This window comes from Terrapene carolina, unplaced genomic scaffold (assembly GCF_002925995.2).
Source record: "Terrapene carolina triunguis isolate 2854851 unplaced genomic scaffold, T_m_triunguis-2.0 Scaffold34021, whole genome shotgun sequence".
Taxonomy (NCBI): domain Eukaryota; kingdom Metazoa; phylum Chordata; order Testudines; family Emydidae; genus Terrapene; species Terrapene triunguis.
Window position 1 is genome coordinate 4,312,008 of NW_020698372.1, and position 17,323 is coordinate 4,329,330.

The following is a 17,323-nucleotide window of genomic DNA, read 5'->3' on the forward strand; positions in this document are numbered from 1 at the left end:
TTTGCTGAACCAAACCTGAGATCCTGTTCTGAATTTTGCAGCTTAGGCCTTTCTCCAACTTAATTGGATGTTGGCCCAGTACTGTCTTTATTTTAGTTAAGTTTTAATTAAATGAAGCACATGCTCCATATTACATGGTATTACTGTATAAGAGTCATAGAGGAGATGTAAGAACTTTTTATCTTGTTTTAACATTATTTTTCATTGGCACTTCCATTGAAAACTCTCTTTGTTTTGCACTGCTAAGATAAAAAAAAAAGACAATATCAAAATACTCTTTATGTTGCTAGCATTAAGAAGGACAATAGAACTTTGAAGATGCTAATCTCCCACCTTCCTGAGATGGATTCATTATCTTTAAGAAGGGTATTACCATCTTCGGATCTCAGAGGTATGAGGACACACGAGCTTGATCCGTACAGGGTCTTTGTCTCACAAAAAAAGCTCTGCATATCATGTCTGTCAGCAAATTTGTTTTTGTTTCCTTGGATCCTCCTTTGAACTTCAGCTTTGAGCTGAAGGAAAGAGCTCTGCTTCTGACTGGACAGTGGTTGGTTTTGCCAGTCGCAGAAATCTTTTCTCTTCTGGTCCAAAAGGGCTGTAATCTCAATGTTGTTGTTGTCCCAACCCCTGCCCAGTCCTGATTCCCCCTCCTGCCCTCCAAACCCCTCATTCCCAGCCCCACCCCAGAGCGTGCACTCCCACCCTCACGCCCCCACTGCCCCAGCCCAGAGCCCCCTCCCGCACTCTGAACTTCTCATTTCTGGCCCCACCCCCAACTAGAACCCTCACCCCCCTGCACCCCAACCCCAATTGTGTGAGTATTCATGGCCCACCATACAATTTCTATTCCCAGATGTGGCCCCCGGGCCAAAAAGTTTGTCCACCCCTGCATTAGAATTTCGGCCAGAATTTCTTGAGTTAAAGTCCCCCTAAAAGGATCTGTTTTTGGAATGGATGACAAAATTTTATCAAGGTCAGTGTAGAAGGATTCTATCTGTTCTTCAGCATCAAGAGTTGGTGCATATGCACTGATGATAGTGGCAAATGATTTATTTGGGTCAGAAGGTGCTTGTTGATGCTGACGGGGAGCTCAGTCAGGCGGTTGACTAGAAGGTTTTTGATTGCAGAGCCAACACCGTGTATTCGCCCGTTGCTTGCTGGTTTTCTTTTCCAGTACAGCTGAGGGACGCAAAACACCTGGGCCCAAAGTGCAGGGGAGGCTGCAGTCCTGGCCTGGCTCAACAGAAGCCCCCAGCTGGGACTGCGAGTAAGAGGATTAGCCCCTGGACCCCGGGGAGGCCACCCCACTGTTGAATGGCATCTGCCCAGGGACGGCTCACACACTTCTCGCTGGTGAGTGGGTGGAGCTGTGACCGAGGAGCTGCAGAGGGCTCCCTGCATGGCCATGGGCCCATTGACACTGGATCCCTGCAGGCACAGGTGCTAGGGGATTGCAGAGGCTGCAATCCCCTAGCCCAGCAGAGCAGAGACCCCTGGCCAGGACTTTGAGAAGGAGGACGATAAGCCCCTGGCCGGAGCCATTCAGCAGCGGGGGGCCTCCCCTGAAGCCGGGGACTTCTCTTCCTCCTTCTCCTTGCACTCCTGGCCAGGAGTCTCTGCTCTGCCCTGCCACGACTTCAGCCCTCCCCACACCTTGTGCCTGCAGGGATTAGGTGTCATCGGCCTCATGGCCATGCTGGGAGCGCTCTGCAGCTTCACTGTCACGGCCCCGTTCACTCACTCCCATGACAGCAGGCTGCAGAGGGTGCTCCGTGCTGCTTCGGGTGCTGTCGCAAGGTGTGGGGCTAGGCTGCACTCACACAGTGGATTTTTTTTTCAATTTCGCTGTGTCAGCTGAAATCACCATTTACTGATATCTGGTTTGAGGACTTGGCCTCTTTCCTTTGTCTGGAGAAAACCTGTTTATCAGCTCCTCCTGATATGCCTGGCTTAAACATATTTTAATCACATATTTCCAGCACATATCTAAAACTCTTTGTACAGCATGCAAAAATACTAATGATCAGTGAGTTATTAGTTTTCCAATGATACTTGTCAACTTTGGGGTATATATTATGACATCAGTATGTTAGGTGTAGTGAGTATGTCATGCCTGACAAAAGTTGCTGACACAGAGCAATGAACCAACAATCATCCTCTGTGCAAAACTGGCCTGTTCCTCTGGCAGGATAGCCTCAAAGATAGGGGTGAGGTGGGCCAGTAAAACCCTATCCATTAAATTGCAGGTTGTGGAGACGAGTGATATTGGATGGTAGTTACAGCATCATTTGGTGATCTTCCATATCTGAAAAGGCCAATGACAAGCTGGGAGCAGTTGCAAGTGCTTTGGAGGATAGGATTAAAAGTCCAAATGATCTGGACAAACTGGAGAAATGGTCTGAAGTAAATAGGATGAAATTCAAGAAGGACAAATGCAAAGTACTCCACTTAGGAAGGAACAATCAGTTGCACTCTACAAAATGGGAAATGACTGCCTAGGAAGGAGTACTGCGGAAAGGGATCTGGGGATCATAGTGGATCACAGCTAAATATGAGTCAACAATATAACACTGTTGCAAGAAAAGCAAACATCATTTTGGGATGTATTAGCAGGAATGTTGTTAGCAAGACACAAGAAGTAATTCTTTTGCTCTACTCAGCACTGATTAGGCCTCAACTGGAATATTGTATCCAGTTATGGGCACCACATTTCAGGAAAGCTGTGGACAAATTGGAGAAAGTCCAGAAAAGAGCAACAAAAATGATTAAAGGTCTAGAAAACATGACCTATGAGGGAAGATTGAAAAAACTGGGTTTGTTTAGTCTGGAGAAGAGAAGACTGAGAGGGGACATGCAGTGTTGTTGGGGTCCATTGTTTTAACTGAAATGTTTACATATGATTGTGTTCTACTCCATGGGGGAGGGTTACCACAGCTCTCCAGGAACTAAAAACAATGGATGGTGATTAAGGCAAATCAGCCAGATTGTAACCACCTGTCCCTCCAGCAAGAGAGGTTCCATCCCCTGGGAAAGCTCACATATCCTAGTTCAGACTTGATTCTTCAGAGACCAACAGACACAGAAAGATCTTTTGGATAAATAGCCTGAGTTTAAACTGACTCGGGGCCTTTGTTCTGATCCAGCAAACAGACAGGAACTCCTGGCCAATGGGGGAGGAAGGGGCAATCTGTAGGGAAGTGTTGGAGGGCTTGACATCGACCAGAGCCCTTGTGGAGATGGGGGGGGGGGATGATCTCTGGTAAGCTTATTAGCATGCGTGCAGCAGGTTGTTTTATTGTTTTTAATATGTTTTCTCTATAATGCTTTTATCTTAAAAATAAATGTGCTTGCTTAGAAAGAGCTGGGTGGTAACTGACAACTGTGGCAATTATGCTGTTTGTAGCCTTCCAAGAGAAAGCAAAGCAGAGACATTGCCTGTGTATGCCATCTGTCTTGCTGGAGAACTCACAGTGCAATCAGGGAACTGTGCAGCCTGGAAATACCCTGGTCGGAAGGGAGAGAGATGTGGGTCTCCACCAAGAGAGGTGATGGCTGGGGAGCCGGAAGCTTGAGAGCAGGTGCCCTTGCTGGACCACAGAGGAGGAACACAGCTGCAGTTCTCCTGAACTGTGACAGTTTGTACCTGAGATTACTTCAGTGCCTTTGAACAAGATACCGTATAGTCCAGGGTTTAGATGACTGCAGTATGCAAAAGAAAGGGGGAAAGCAGTGCCTATAAAATAGCTTAAAACATGGTCAGGGCACCATCCATTCTGCAACCTACCCCTTGCCAGAGAGTTGGGCAGCACTAAGCTTTCACTTAAAGAAAGTTTCACTTAAAATTTTCACAATAGGATTTTGGATTTGCACTCCAGAGGGGGTGTGCACTTGTGCGCTGGGCAATTTCTTAGCTAAAGCCTTCCCAGGCAGCGCTGATCTCTGTGTCTGTGTCTTTCTGCAGCTGGGTGTGGCCCTACCTGTGTGTGCTGGAGGAGGCTTGATGGCCTGGTTCAGCAGGACAGTGTAAGGGAGCCCAGGCTGGTGGAACAGGTGAGCCCAGTGGGGCCCCAATACATCAGGTGGCACCCATGGGGGGGGGGGGGGCAACCCATCACAGGGGTCACTTGGCTAGTAATAACCGAGGTTGGTGGAGACCAGAGTGTGGCTGTAGTGTAACAAGCCATGTTGGACTTATAATTATTGATGCAGGATATTATCATGACACTGATGTAACCATAAGTCCTGTTATTAAATACAAAGGCTGAATGGTATTTACACGATTGCTCTAAATATACCTAAAAAGCTGAACTTACAAGCAATTTACTACATCCAAACAGTAACAAAAGGTTTATAAGCATTCGATCAGGTACTTACAAATTGGACTAAACCCAGGGGTTCTTAGACCCTTGTTGGTCAGCTCCAACCTGGTCAGGCAGGTATTAGCAATGAATCCTTTACGAGTTTACTTTTTTATACTCTTTAACAAGCAATGATGTCATTGCCAATTACTGACTTCAGCTAAAAAACAATTTGAGAAAGTTCACCCTTATTTCTAGTATTAATCCAGATAAAATTTACCACCTCCTTGTCTCCTCAGGGCCTTTCCTCCCTCTCTCTTCCCTCCTCCTTGGTGACCAACAGTTTTTCCTTTGCACCTGGGTTCACATAGGCCCTAATATTTGAGATAACACTGTTAAGTGGGGTGGGAAGGGCCATGTTGGCTCTTTCTAAGACAGATTCTCTGTCTTATTTAAAACCATCTTCAGTCACTGCTGCTGGTCAGAGGCCTTCTGTTTAGAAGCTTCTCTTTATTTCATTAGTCTTGGAACCAGACCTCCTCCAGACTTCTTTCCTTCTGATCTTTCAACTTATCATTTTCAAGGCCTTTTACTTGCTAGTTAGGGCTTTTCTTTACAACACACATTTCTGTAGCCAAGTTTAAGCTAATTCTAATATTTTATATTGATTCTCCGAGCAGGCTGGTGGAGTCAGAGCTGCTGAACCAGGGCTGCTTAACACACACTGACATTCCGTGCATGCTTGTATGCTGGCTGGGAGCATCCAGACAGGGAGCTAGAGCAGCAGAGCATTTTAAGACACTCGGGGTTACAGGACAAGTGGTGGCAGAACCTCTCACCGGTTTGGGTCACGCCCCAAAACACAACACCCGCCTGGCTTCATTATTCCACCCTACTACCAGTGTGGGACCTGAGCAGAGAGCTGACTCTGCAATACATTATTGCGTGAGTAGATGAATAGCCCAAGAACATTTTGCAGTTCAGCCCAGGAAACGTTCATTTCCCCTGCTGAGCGGCGGCTGATTGTATAGTTGCTGTGCACTACCAATACCACAAAAGGATGACAGAAGAAGTAGAAATCTTTTTAAGGAACAATCAGGATCAGCTAGAAGAACATATTCACTTTCCATGGCAGCATACCCTCAGGTAAGAGAGAATTATGTTTTATGTAGAATTTGAAGGCGACACCATAGAAGAGGGATATTTACTAATGGTCTCTTATGTATCTAAGGAACTCTGTAGGTACCAACCTCCTGCTATCTGAGTTGACATTTAAGGTTCTTAAAAATGACAGTATAATGGGTAACAGCCATGAAACTAGAAAAGGGGAAGTTTAGGTTAGACATTATGGAGGTGGAGGGGAGAAATCTTGCTGTGAGATCAGGAAGACAGTAGAATAATTTGCTGTGAGAAATAATTAAGCACCACCACTAGAGATCTTTAAGGACACATTGAAACACTCATGGATTTAGTGTGTAAGACAGTCCAGCACTAGAGGGATGGACTGAAGGACCTGTCTACCCTGTCATCTGACAGTCTCTGGGTATTGTTTTTTATTTTAGATTTGTATTAAGATTTTACAAATACACAAGGTGCCAGGGTATATTACTGCCCAACATGGTCCAAAAAACAACCACCCCCACAACATCAATGTCTACGCACATCCCTTTAATACAGAAAAAATGGCAGAGAGGAGAAAGGAAGCGAGAAAGCATGGTGTGGAAGGATGATCTTATGGTATAGACACTGACCCAAAAGATCTGATTCCTGGCTTTGCCACAGATTTTCCATGTGACCCTGGGCAAATTGCTTGATCCGTTTATGACTCAGCTTCCCATCTGTAAAAACTGGGATAATTAATAAAGAAAGGCAGGTTTACCTCACGGGGTTGTGAAGATACATGTATTTATGTTTCTGATATGCTTCTCTAATATGGTGATGTAGGTCAGATAGGTACCAGTAATGAGATAGATGCACCTCCAGAAAGATGAACAAGTGCTTCCAAATATGTTACCATCAATAAGTGTAGCACACCCCACGGGTAGTGAACTGGTTAAACTATAACAAAAGAGAAATATGGTCACTATCTACAAGTATATGAAGAATCTCATTAAAATACCAAGGAGGGAAAGGAGTTGTTTTAAGGGAAGTTAAGGCTGAATACACCTCTACCCTGATACAACGCTGTCCTCGGGAGCCAAAAAATCTTACCGCGTTATAGGTGAAACCGCGTTATATCGAACTTGCTTTGATCTGCCGGAGTGCGCAACCCCCCCCCACCTCCCCTGGAGCACTGCTTTACCGCATTATATCTGAATTCGTGTTATATCGGGTCGCGTTATATCGGGGTAGAGGTGTACCAAGAAAGATTTCCCAATTCCTATTAGATGGTGGAATAATCCCTAAAAGGAAGAAGTGGTTGGAATCCCCATTACTGAAAACTTGGCTAGACACTTCTGGAAAAGACAGGCTGCAATGTACCTCATTGACAGGCAGATGAGGTAGCTGACTTAACAAGTCTTTCATCTCTAATGTCAAGGAAGGTATCATACAAATAATCATACAAAAAACAACAGGGGAAAGGGAGGGGTGAGGAAGTAAGTAGATGTGGTATTTTAAGGAAGAACGAGAGGGTGGAATTAACAGTCACTGCAAAAGGGCAAGATAATGAATTCCATGTGAAAATTTGTCTTCAGCAGAACATAGAAAAGAAATCTGAATGATCAGAGAGGAGGGAAGACCCTGCAGAAAGAACTACTGACAAAGAGCAGGTAAGATAAACTTAGAAGGAAAAATTGAATCTGTATGAATTGGCCCATCCAGTCTACATGCATCTTAAAAGCATTCAAGGAATCATCCAACATACATATTTACCACAGAAAATTAATTTCTAAAAAGTATGGACTGCTTGCGGGAGGTCAGCAGACTGGGGGAAACAAATGTAGCAGGGGCACAACCAGAAATTTGGTAAGAAGTGGGCCCAACGTTCTCCCCACACCGCTCAGCCCAGAACACTCCCCCTGCTGCTCCCCCACCCCGTCCTGAGCTCTCTCACACTTCCTCTGCACCCAGACCACACTCTCGGCCCTGCACCCACTCCACACACACTCCCCTCCTGCTGCCCCACACCTAGCTCCACACCCTTTCCCTCACCTTGCCCTGTGGTCTCTCACCTCTACACCCAGCCCCAAGCTCTTACCCAGAGAGGCAGTCAGGCTGAATAGCACTATTCCCCCCACCTCCCAGGGGATGGACAGTTCTGGAAGCCTACTGTCTCTCTGCTTCCCTAGGAAGCACCAAAATCCCAGATCCAACCCTTCCACCCATCTGGAGTTTCCCAGTGGCCCCTGCTCCACTTCTCCACCGAGACTGGGGGTGCCCAGTGCCCATAGGGTGCAGGAAAGACGTCAAAGGTGTGGGGGCCAAGCAGGAGCACGAGCTCACAATGCCCCTCAAATTTAGCCTGGCTACCCCGTCATCCCAGCAGGGAAGGGGCTCTGCTGTTATGCCTCCCAGTTCTGGTCAGGGGCCAACGGGTGGGGGGGGCCTGGGACCTCTAGACATCTCCCCCCCCACCACCATTGAACCACTGGTATATAGTACACATTTAAAAAAAAAAGAAAAGCGGAGTGAGCCTAGCAATTATCCTGTAAGGCTAACAGCAAAACACCAACCACCTCAATAGAATTATCAAGCAATCAATGGAAATTAGGTGCATAAGTGCTTGTAAAAATCCCATTAGGTGCCTATCTGCATCTTTAGGCACCTAAATACCTTTAAATCTGGTCCTTTGGGACTTAGGAGTCTAAGGCCTTGGCTACACTTGCGAGTTACAGTGCTGTAAAGCCTCCCCCAGCGCTGTAACTCACTCCCTGTCCACACTGGCAGGGCACTTGCAGCGCTGTATCTCCCTGGGTACACCGCTGCAGGTACTCCACCTCCCCGAGAAGCATAAGAGATACAGCGGAGTGGCTACGACTCACAGGTGTGAGTGTAAACGCTTGCAGCGCTGTACTAATCACCTTCTCAAATGGCCAATCCTCTCCATTGTTGTGACTGGCTGCAGGAATGCGGAAGTACCGGTTTCAAAGCTCATACCACAAAGAAAAAGCGAATAATTTGCTGTTTGCTTTGAGTGAGTGAATGAATGAGCAGGGGGCCGGGAGTTCGGAACTTGCAAAATAGGGTGCTGACACGCTCCAAAAAGCACTCTATCTCCCCCCACACTCCCTATCACACTCCACGCCCCACCCCATCCCGTTTTGAAAAGCACGTTGCAGCCACATGAATGCTGGGATAGCTGCCCATAATGCTCCGCTCCCAACACAGCTGCAAACGTTGCAAGTGTGGCCATGCCACTGCGCTGTCAGCTGTCAGTGTGGACAGACTGCAGCGCTTTTCCCTACTCAGCTGTACGAAGACAGGTTTACCTCACAGCGCTGTACAGCTGCAAGTGTAGCCAAGTCCCACTGACTGTCAATGAGACACAAGAGAGACTACAGACCTAGATCAGGATAATTACGCCACTTGGTGTGAAAAATCCACATCCCTGAACGATGTAATTAGGTCGAGCTAACCCCTCATGCTTCTCCCATTGACATAGCTACCACCTCTTAGGAAGGGGAATTAACTACCCCAATGGGAGAAGCATCTTCACTTAAGCACTTCAGCGGCACACCGGCATTGGTGTAGCTGCGTCAATGCAGCATTTTAAGTGTAGACCTGCCTTAAGTTACTTTTGAAAATGGGACTTTGACATCTAAAACTCTGCGCACCTTTTAGCAACATGGCAGTAGTGGCACAGCCGTGTCGCTAAAAGCTGCATAGTGTAGACATAGCCTAAATCCTAAAAGTGACAGTTGTAATGATTTATCGAGTTAAAGTGTCTTTCAGAGAGGATCCATGGGGTAACCCCTGGGGATCAGTGTCTCTGGCCTTGTGAGAGTTCAAACAGCAAAGAGATGGACAATTTTCCTGTGTCTTTGTTTTATTTCCTTCATTCAGTCTCTAAGGCTATGTCTACACTACACAGCTGTTAGCGACATGGCTGTTTGTCGGCTCTCCTGCCGACAAAAAACTTCTACCCCCAACGAGCGGCGTTCGCGTTGTCAGCAAGAGAGCGCTCCTGCCGACAATGCACTGTTCCCACTGGTACTTGCTGTGGCAAAACTTTTGTCTTTGGGGTGGGAGGGGGGGTTAACACCTCTGAAAGACAAAAGTTTTGTTGTTCAATTGCCAGTGTAGACATAGCTTAAGTCCATAGGACAAGCTTCCTTGCATGTAGCATTTCCAAGGTGTGATAGGCCATTAACCAATCCTTTGTATTGCGCTGGTCCTTGACGGCCCACCTGATTTTGACAGTTCTTCTGGACAGGCAGGGGGAATCGCTCTTCCCATCTGAGTTCACAAGTTTAAAACAAACATTTTCAAAAAGCTATAAAGCAAAACTTACATATTTCCTTATAGCATGGAATACAGACAGTACAAGTGAGATTAATGCATGCAGCAACTGACAAGCATTGTAGAGAGTCTAACCACTACATACATTCTTATAAGACTGATACCTATTTTGGGGAACTCAACACACACAAGTGAACTGGTCTGGTCTCCAACTAGGAGTTTGTCCCTTCTTAGATAGTGCCTTCAGCCTTGGCAAGAGCTGGCACCTGGCCTGCCAGCGTCACAGAGGCATCACCAGAAGACATAGAACTTCATCAAGTAGCGAAAGAGAAACACACACCAGCTTGCAAGCAGATCCCAGGCAGGCAAGAGGCGGATGGGTGTAATCACGGGTATGCAGAAGCAGGTGCATCTGTGTGTGGGAAGGGTGATGGAGAGAATAACTAGGGTGGGACTGCCTAGGCATCCGTATGTCTTCACATATTTCTCCACTATAAGTTAAGGCTTGTCCAGGACCAGTGCAGGCATAAATTATTCAGTATTATCTAAATATACTTCCCTGCTGTGAAACATGGTCTCAGGGAGAAAACCCACATCTGTGCTGAGTACACTGAAGCCGTGGTTTGTTTAGATGAGCAAATCAAACAAGAGTGTGAAGGGTGTGACTGATGTGAAAAATCCTTTAGGGTTAAATTTCTGAGTGCTACAGTCGCTGTCTCAGCAGGGTGTTAGATTAGCACCCGAGTGAGAACATCTAAAATAGACCTTTGGCTAAAAGGTCTGTTTTTGACTTGTCAGCAGTAATGCCTGTAACTCAGGGCACATCTTCACAGGGGGATAATGTGCTCTACAGAGCTGTGATTTCTAAAGCACACTAACATTTTGCTCATTAATTGATCTGTAGTCCCCTTGTGCATTTTAACATAGTACCACAGCACTTCATTAAAGAGCACTAGGGAACTTTTAGTGCACACCAGCATGGTCTACATGGACCAATTAATGCCTAACACGTTAGTGGGATGTAGAAATCATGCCCCCATATTGCACATTTCTGCACCATAGAGACAATCCCTGCAGGCTCTTAGCATGGTCTAAAAGTGGTTAGCATGAATTTTTGTAACATTGTGTTGAAATGAGTGAGCAATTTGGCTGGAAAGATGAGAAATGTAAACTGGGTTTGTTCTCTTTTCACCAGATGTATGGTTCATGGCCACTAAAGATTGCAAAACTATTTATATATGTATGTATGTATATTTACATTTATACACATACACACTACAGCAGTGGTCACCAACTGGTCAATCGCGATCTTTGGCGGGGCTGCCGCTAAGACAGGCTCCCTGCCTGCCCCGGCCCCACACCACTCCCGGAAGCGGCCACCACGACCCCGCGGGCAGAGGGACAGGGGTCTCCCTCCACATGCTGCTCCTGCCTGCAAGCACTGCCCCCGCACCTCCCATTGGCCAGGAAAGGGGAGCTGTGGCCAATGGGAGCTGCAGGGGCAATGCTTGCAGAGAGGGACAGCGCGCAGAGCCATGTGCCACCCGCCCCCCTCCCAGGGGCCGCAGGGGTGCATTGGCCCCTTCCAGGAGCGGCGTGGGCCCGGGGCAGGCAGGGAGCCTGCCTTAGGGGCAGCCATGCTGCGTAGCCAACTGGGAGCTGCTGGAGGTAAGTGCTATTTGGAGGGAGGCTGCACCCCAACCCCCAGCCCTGACTCCCCTCCCAGAGCCAGCACCCTGTACCCCCTCCTGCATCCCAACACTGCCCCAGCCTGGAGCCCCCTCCTGCACCCAAACTCCCAGAGCCCACCCCCCCCACTGCACCCCAACCCCCTGCCCCAGGCTCAGCCCAGAGCCTCCTCCCACACTGCAAACCCCTCAGCCACAGCCCAGAGCCCGTACCCCCTCCTGAACCCCAACTCCAACCCCCTACCCCAGCCCAGTGAAAATGAGTGAGGGTGGGGGAGAGCGAGTGACGGAGGGGGGGCGATAGAGTGAGTGGGGCAGGGCTTTGGGGAAGAGGCAGGGTGGATCCTGGGTTGCTCTTAAATTCAAAAAGTGATCTTGGGCGTAAAAAGGTTGGAGACCACTGCACTACAGTATAGAATGCTTGAGAATCACTGATGTGAGAAAGAATGTGTTGGCAGCAGGGCCGGATTAACTCTCCTGTGAGCCCGGGGCTATTAGATTTTGTGAGGCCCCTGTATACAAGTCATTTTCCTGGGAGGGAGTTTGGTGCAGGAGAGGGCTGGGACAGGGAATTGGGGTGCAGGAGGGGGTGCAGGGTCTGGGAGGGAGTTTGGGTGCAGGAGGAGATTCTGACCTGGGGCAGGGGATTGGGGTGCAGGAGGGGGTGCGAGGTGCTGGCTCTGGCTGGGAGGTGCTTACCAGAGGCGGCTCCCGGCCAGTGGCGCAGCAGGGTTCAGGCAGGCTGCCTGCCTGCCATAGCCCCATGCCACTCCCGGAAGCGGCCGGCTGCGGACACATCTCTGTGGCCCCTGGGGCGGAGGGGGACAGCATGTCTCTGTGCGCTGCCCACACCCACAAGCGCTTCCCCCGTAGCTCCCATTGGTTGGGAACATGCTAGCAGCTGGCCGCTTCCAGGAGCGGTGTGGGGCCATGGCATGCAGGCAGGGGCGGCTCTAGCTTTTTTGCCGCCCCAAGCACAGCAGTCAGGTGGCTTTCGGCGGCATGCCTGCGGGAGGTCCCCAGTCCCGCAGATTCGGCGTACCCGCCGCCGAATTGCCGCCGAATCCGTGGGACCGGCGGACCTCCCACAGGCATGCCACTGAAGGCTGCCTGACTGCCGCCCTCGGAGGGACCAGCCGGGCGCCCCCCGTGGCTTGCTGCCCCGGGCACACGCTTGGTGCGCTGGTGCCTGCAGCCACCGCTGCTTGCAGGCAGCCTGCCTGAGCACCCCACTGCACTGCAGGACTGTTAGTGGCCTGAAGTTGGAGATTACTGCCTTTGATTTATTTTTGTGGGGCCCCCCTTGAGCCGGGGCCCTGGGCTGCAGCACCTAAAGCCCCTGCCTTAATCTGGCCCTGGTTGGCAGGGCAGTATATCATCTGTTACCTGAAACCAAAAAGCAGAATATGTTCTACAGCTCTGTTTTTGGAAGCTTGGTAAGCACAAAAATAGAGCAGGGCTGTGCTTGGGACCAGAGGAAGTAAACTACAATAAAATGAGCTGGAGAAAAAAAAAATAAGGAAGAGAGAGAGTTTGAGAAAGAAGCAGAAGCTGATTTAATGTTTGCTGTATTCTACAAGGGCAAGTGTTTGAGTGAGGGGTTGTTACAAACATTTATAGCCTAGTGCAGTGTTTCTCAGCCTCTTCAAATTAGATCCCTTACTAGGGATCAACATTTTTCCAAATGCCCTTACATTTGCAATAAATAGAACAATGATAACCCTATAGAATTTACGTGTGTGTTTCAAGAGATTGACAGAGAATCCCGACTGCAAAGGGGAAGGGTGTGCAGGGAGAGGGAGATTCTCTTAGCTTTAGACTGTAATAATATTTTCAACATCCCATGACATCCCTGACTGCCTTTCATAACACAAACAAACAAATAAAGAACTAACGAGTGGTACTACTAATCATAATGAGCCTTCCTGGGGGAGGGTACGAACCACCAGCCTAATTGAATACAGCGTTACCATAAGAGCCAATTTTTAAAAAAAAGAGGCACCTACGTTATATACACAAAATAGGAAGCTGTGGGAGGACACAAGGAGGTGGCTACATACACATGCATTCCAATTGCATGTGCAATATGGGTAAGTAAGTGTACAACCATCCGACTGTGTCTGCAATTCCCCCCAAGACGCAGCATGCCCTATGGCATGAAAGCCACTGTCTGTCAAACACAGCTGTGCGTGTTGTGGTATGGTATGGTATTGAAACTTTCCAAAGGAACCCACAAGCAGAGTGGTTAAGCTTGTATCATTGAGAGAGGGTCAGCACAGCCTGAGGCCCATAAAGGGGGAGAGAAAGTAAAAAAAAACCACATAAGTTCCCGGTCTCAAAATAGCGAATGTCAAACAACACACCTGGGGATCAAATGCAGCATAGAGATGAGGGGGTAGCCAGCAGATGCTGTTAAACCTCAAGATTCAGCTTCAGGAGCTAGCCGTATTGACAAGTCCTATTGATCAGACATTTGGGAATAGCTGGATAAACTTACCCCATAGATCAGAGTAACAAGTGACCTACTGTGCGATGGGCAGACGTCCGAGAGAAGTCTCAGCATCACGAGAGCAGGCAGAGCGGAGAAGAGATCGCTTTTGCTATGGTGTCAGAGAGGCTGATTTGAGCATTACAGCCGTTGCTCACCCTGCCAGCCAGGATACTGCAGTGTCCATCACAGAGCTGTGTATCCAAGTGAAAAAATCAGATCAGATGAGAAGGGCCCATCATGATTACCTAGTCTGACCTCCTGCATACAGAGGCCATTGGTTTCTCTCAGTAATTTCTACAGCATCCCAATACCTTGTGGCTGAACTAGTATACACATGCAGTAAGGAAGAATGTATCATATCCCTTTAGTAAACTGTTCCAATAATAAGAACAGGAGTACTTGTGGCACCTTAGAGACTAACAAATTTATTTGAGCATAAGCTTTTGTGGGCTACAGCCCACTTCTTCGGATGCTTACTCCCACTGGTAAAGATTTACAGAGCAATTCCAGTTAGAATTTTTCTAATTTCATTGATGCTTATTATGCCTTTGCTAGCATCAGATTCCTTCTCCCCATTTACGTTTTTATAGAATGATCAATGCATAGAGACGACTGAATTTAAATCCAGCAACACAGATGTGGCTGCTGGATGGACTCTGCAGGCCGGCCCATTGATTTAAGTGAGAATGCTGCCTGCATTGGCACTGCAAGAGCAGGCTAAGAGTGATTTCTGCTTATTACTAACATTGCCCCACCTACTCCCTTCTCTAGCTTTGCAGCTAGCAGCAGTCAGAGAACCCTTCATCATTAGCCTTTCTCCAGCCCTCTTTCCTGTGCCAAAACCCCGAAGAGGATTTTAAATGTGTAAGAGGACTTTTCATTTAAAATGTTTTGGAGTAGAGCAGGTTTGAACTTTGCACAGTGAGATGTTGTAAAACAAAGCCACAGCTTCCAGCTAGCACAGAAAATAGCTGATAAATTATTACAAAATAAGAGATAAACTTCACGCTGCATGGCAGAAATCAATCACCAATGACTTGGCATTACAAGGAAACATCCTCTGTGGGCAAATCAATTCCTAATGGTCAATAGTGCAGTTTCTTGCGACTTCTACTGAAGCATCTGAAACCTTTGTCTTTTACTACGTTTGTACAGTGCCTAACACAACGGGGCCTGATCTAAACTGGGGCCTCTAGGCAACATTGCTATACAAATTAACAATGAAGCATGCAAATTTCCAATCTACCTTTTCTTTTTGTTTGTCAGAGGATGGTGGGAGCATGATTCAGGGGGTAGCTCCTCTGAGCTGGAGATTGGTTTGAACACCAGTAAAATTGCCCCTTCATCATGGGCTTTCACAGGCCATTCTGTCTGTGCTATGTTACTGGGCTTCTGTGTCACGCATTCTTGATATACAAAATTCCTGTGAGTTTCCTACATTAAAAAAATGATTGTTTGCAATCAAACAAAGGAGCCAACCCATTAAAATAACACATGCTTTAGGCAAGCAGCATGGGCATCTCACTGGTTTTTAATCAATCCCCACAAACAGAACTGTTTGTAGAAATCCTTAAATGCTACATCTACCAGTGCTCAGGGCGTCCTACGTTTTATGCTGACGAACAGATTTATTTAAGGCATTATTTGTGGGGGTCAACTCTTGATTCACTGTCTCCAAGAAGAGAACTTGGCTCGCTCACTTAACTGTATTTTGCAGGTTGCTGGATTTACCTCTCTGATGACTATTTTTCCTCCTTTTATATTTTCTTTTGCAAGGCAATCACTCATCATGACCCAGGAATCCCCTGAGGTGACAACTGAATTTACCTATGATGAAGCAGCTGCAGTTTGTGATCAAGTAAACATCCAGGCATTTGGGAAAGTATTTCTGCCAGCCTTATATGCCCCTGTGTTTGTTCTTGGCCTGGTGGGGAACCTCCTGGTGGTTTTTGCCATCGTGAAGGGCAGCCGACAGAAGAGCATCACAGACATTTTTCTCTTGAACTTGGCTATCTCGGACCTGCTCTTCGTGATCTCTCTTCCTTTCTGGGCTTTCTATGTGATGCATGGATGGACGCTTGGGAACATTCCATGCAAAATCATCTCCTCACTTTATTATGTGGGTTTCTTTGGGGGCATGTTTTTCATCACCGTCATAAGCATCGATAGATACCTGGCCATAGTTCGGGCAGCATTTTCTCTGAAAGCCAGAACAGTCAGCCATGGCTCTCTTACCACTTTTGGGGTGTGGGCGGTAGCCATTTTAGTCTCAGTGCCACAATTTGTGTTCACCCAGGAGACAGAGGAACAATGCATCCCTAGGTACCCTGATGATCTTAAGGAAATCTGGCCTATTTTCTGCAATGTGGCAATGAATGTCTTAGGGTTCCTTATCCCAGCCTGTGTCATGAGCTATTGCTATTTTGGGATCATCCGGACATTGCTCTCCTGCAAAAATCACAAAAAAAAAAGAGCCATCAAACTAATTTTAGTGGTGGTGGTTGTGTTTTTCCTCTTTTGGACCCCATACAATGTACTGATTTTTCTGGAAACTTTAAGACACTATAAATTGATTAACCAATGCCACGAATTTATAGACTATGCAATGCATGCGACTGAAACACTAGCATTCAGTCACTGTTGTCTCAATCCAGTGATCTATGCTTTTGCTGGGGAAAAATTCAGGAAGTACCTTTGTCACTTGTTTCTAAAGTGCTGCTTGTTCCTGTGCCCCTGTGGGCCCTGCCACCGATACCTGGCTAGCTCTCTAACTACCGCTCCAGAAAGCACGCTAAAAAGCAACCAGACCCAGAATACCAGTGACCAGGATGCCTCTGTCCTTCTGTGAAAGGTTTTGTTAGCATATCTCTAGAAATACACATCCTCCAGGCTTCAGAGTGGTAGCCGTGTTAGTCTGTATCAGTAAAAACAACGAGGAGTTCTTGTGGCACCTTAGAGACTAACACATTTATTTGGGCATAAGCTTTCGTGGGATATAACCCACTTCACCAGATGCATGGAGTGGAAAATACAGTAAGCGGGAATAAATATACAGCACATGAAAAGATGGGAGTCAAATATAACATGTGAGTGTACCTGAATGTCAGGTATTCCTTTTGCTCAGCATTAATTATTTTTTAAAAGTACAGCTTTAATGATGACAACTGAACAACACGTAAAAACAATATTGCAGCGGAATTAAGGAAAAAAAGAGAAAAACAGCACCAGGAAGAAAAGAAGAATTTAAGGACAAATCATGTGATAGAAATGTAGACAATCAAAGTGTGTTTGTGAATATAAACATACCTGTATGCACACACATGGAAAAAGGAAAAAGCAATCTCTGTAAAGTCCATGGTCCAGATGATTGATAGTAATGGGGAATATTTGATATACTGTATATTGGGTTACTCTTAGAGTCCAGTGTAAACTGAGGAATGCCT

The 17,323-nt window shown here is 47.0% G+C and overlaps 1 protein-coding gene across 1 annotated transcript; it reads left to right on the top strand.

Annotated features, from left to right (window-relative positions):
• The first annotated feature begins 5,368 nt into the window (after positions 1 to 5,368).
• LOC112102675 (CX3C chemokine receptor 1) lies at positions 5,369 to 16,728 on the top strand. The gene is made up of 3 exons (XM_024194079.2): positions 5,369 to 5,447; positions 7,001 to 7,072; positions 15,657 to 16,728. Exon 3 carries the CDS (start codon positions 15,670 to 15,672, stop codon positions 16,726 to 16,728), a length of 1,059 nt encoding a protein of 352 aa, XP_024049847.1. The 5' UTR covers positions 5,369 to 5,447; positions 7,001 to 7,072; positions 15,657 to 15,669.
• Positions 16,729 to 17,323: the final 595 nt, after the last annotated feature.

Excerpts from the sequence above, each read along its gene's own strand:
- LOC112102675 (XM_024194079.2), top strand. The coding sequence starts at position 15,670 with ATGACCCAGGAATCCCCTGAGGTGACAACTGAATTTACCTATGATGAA.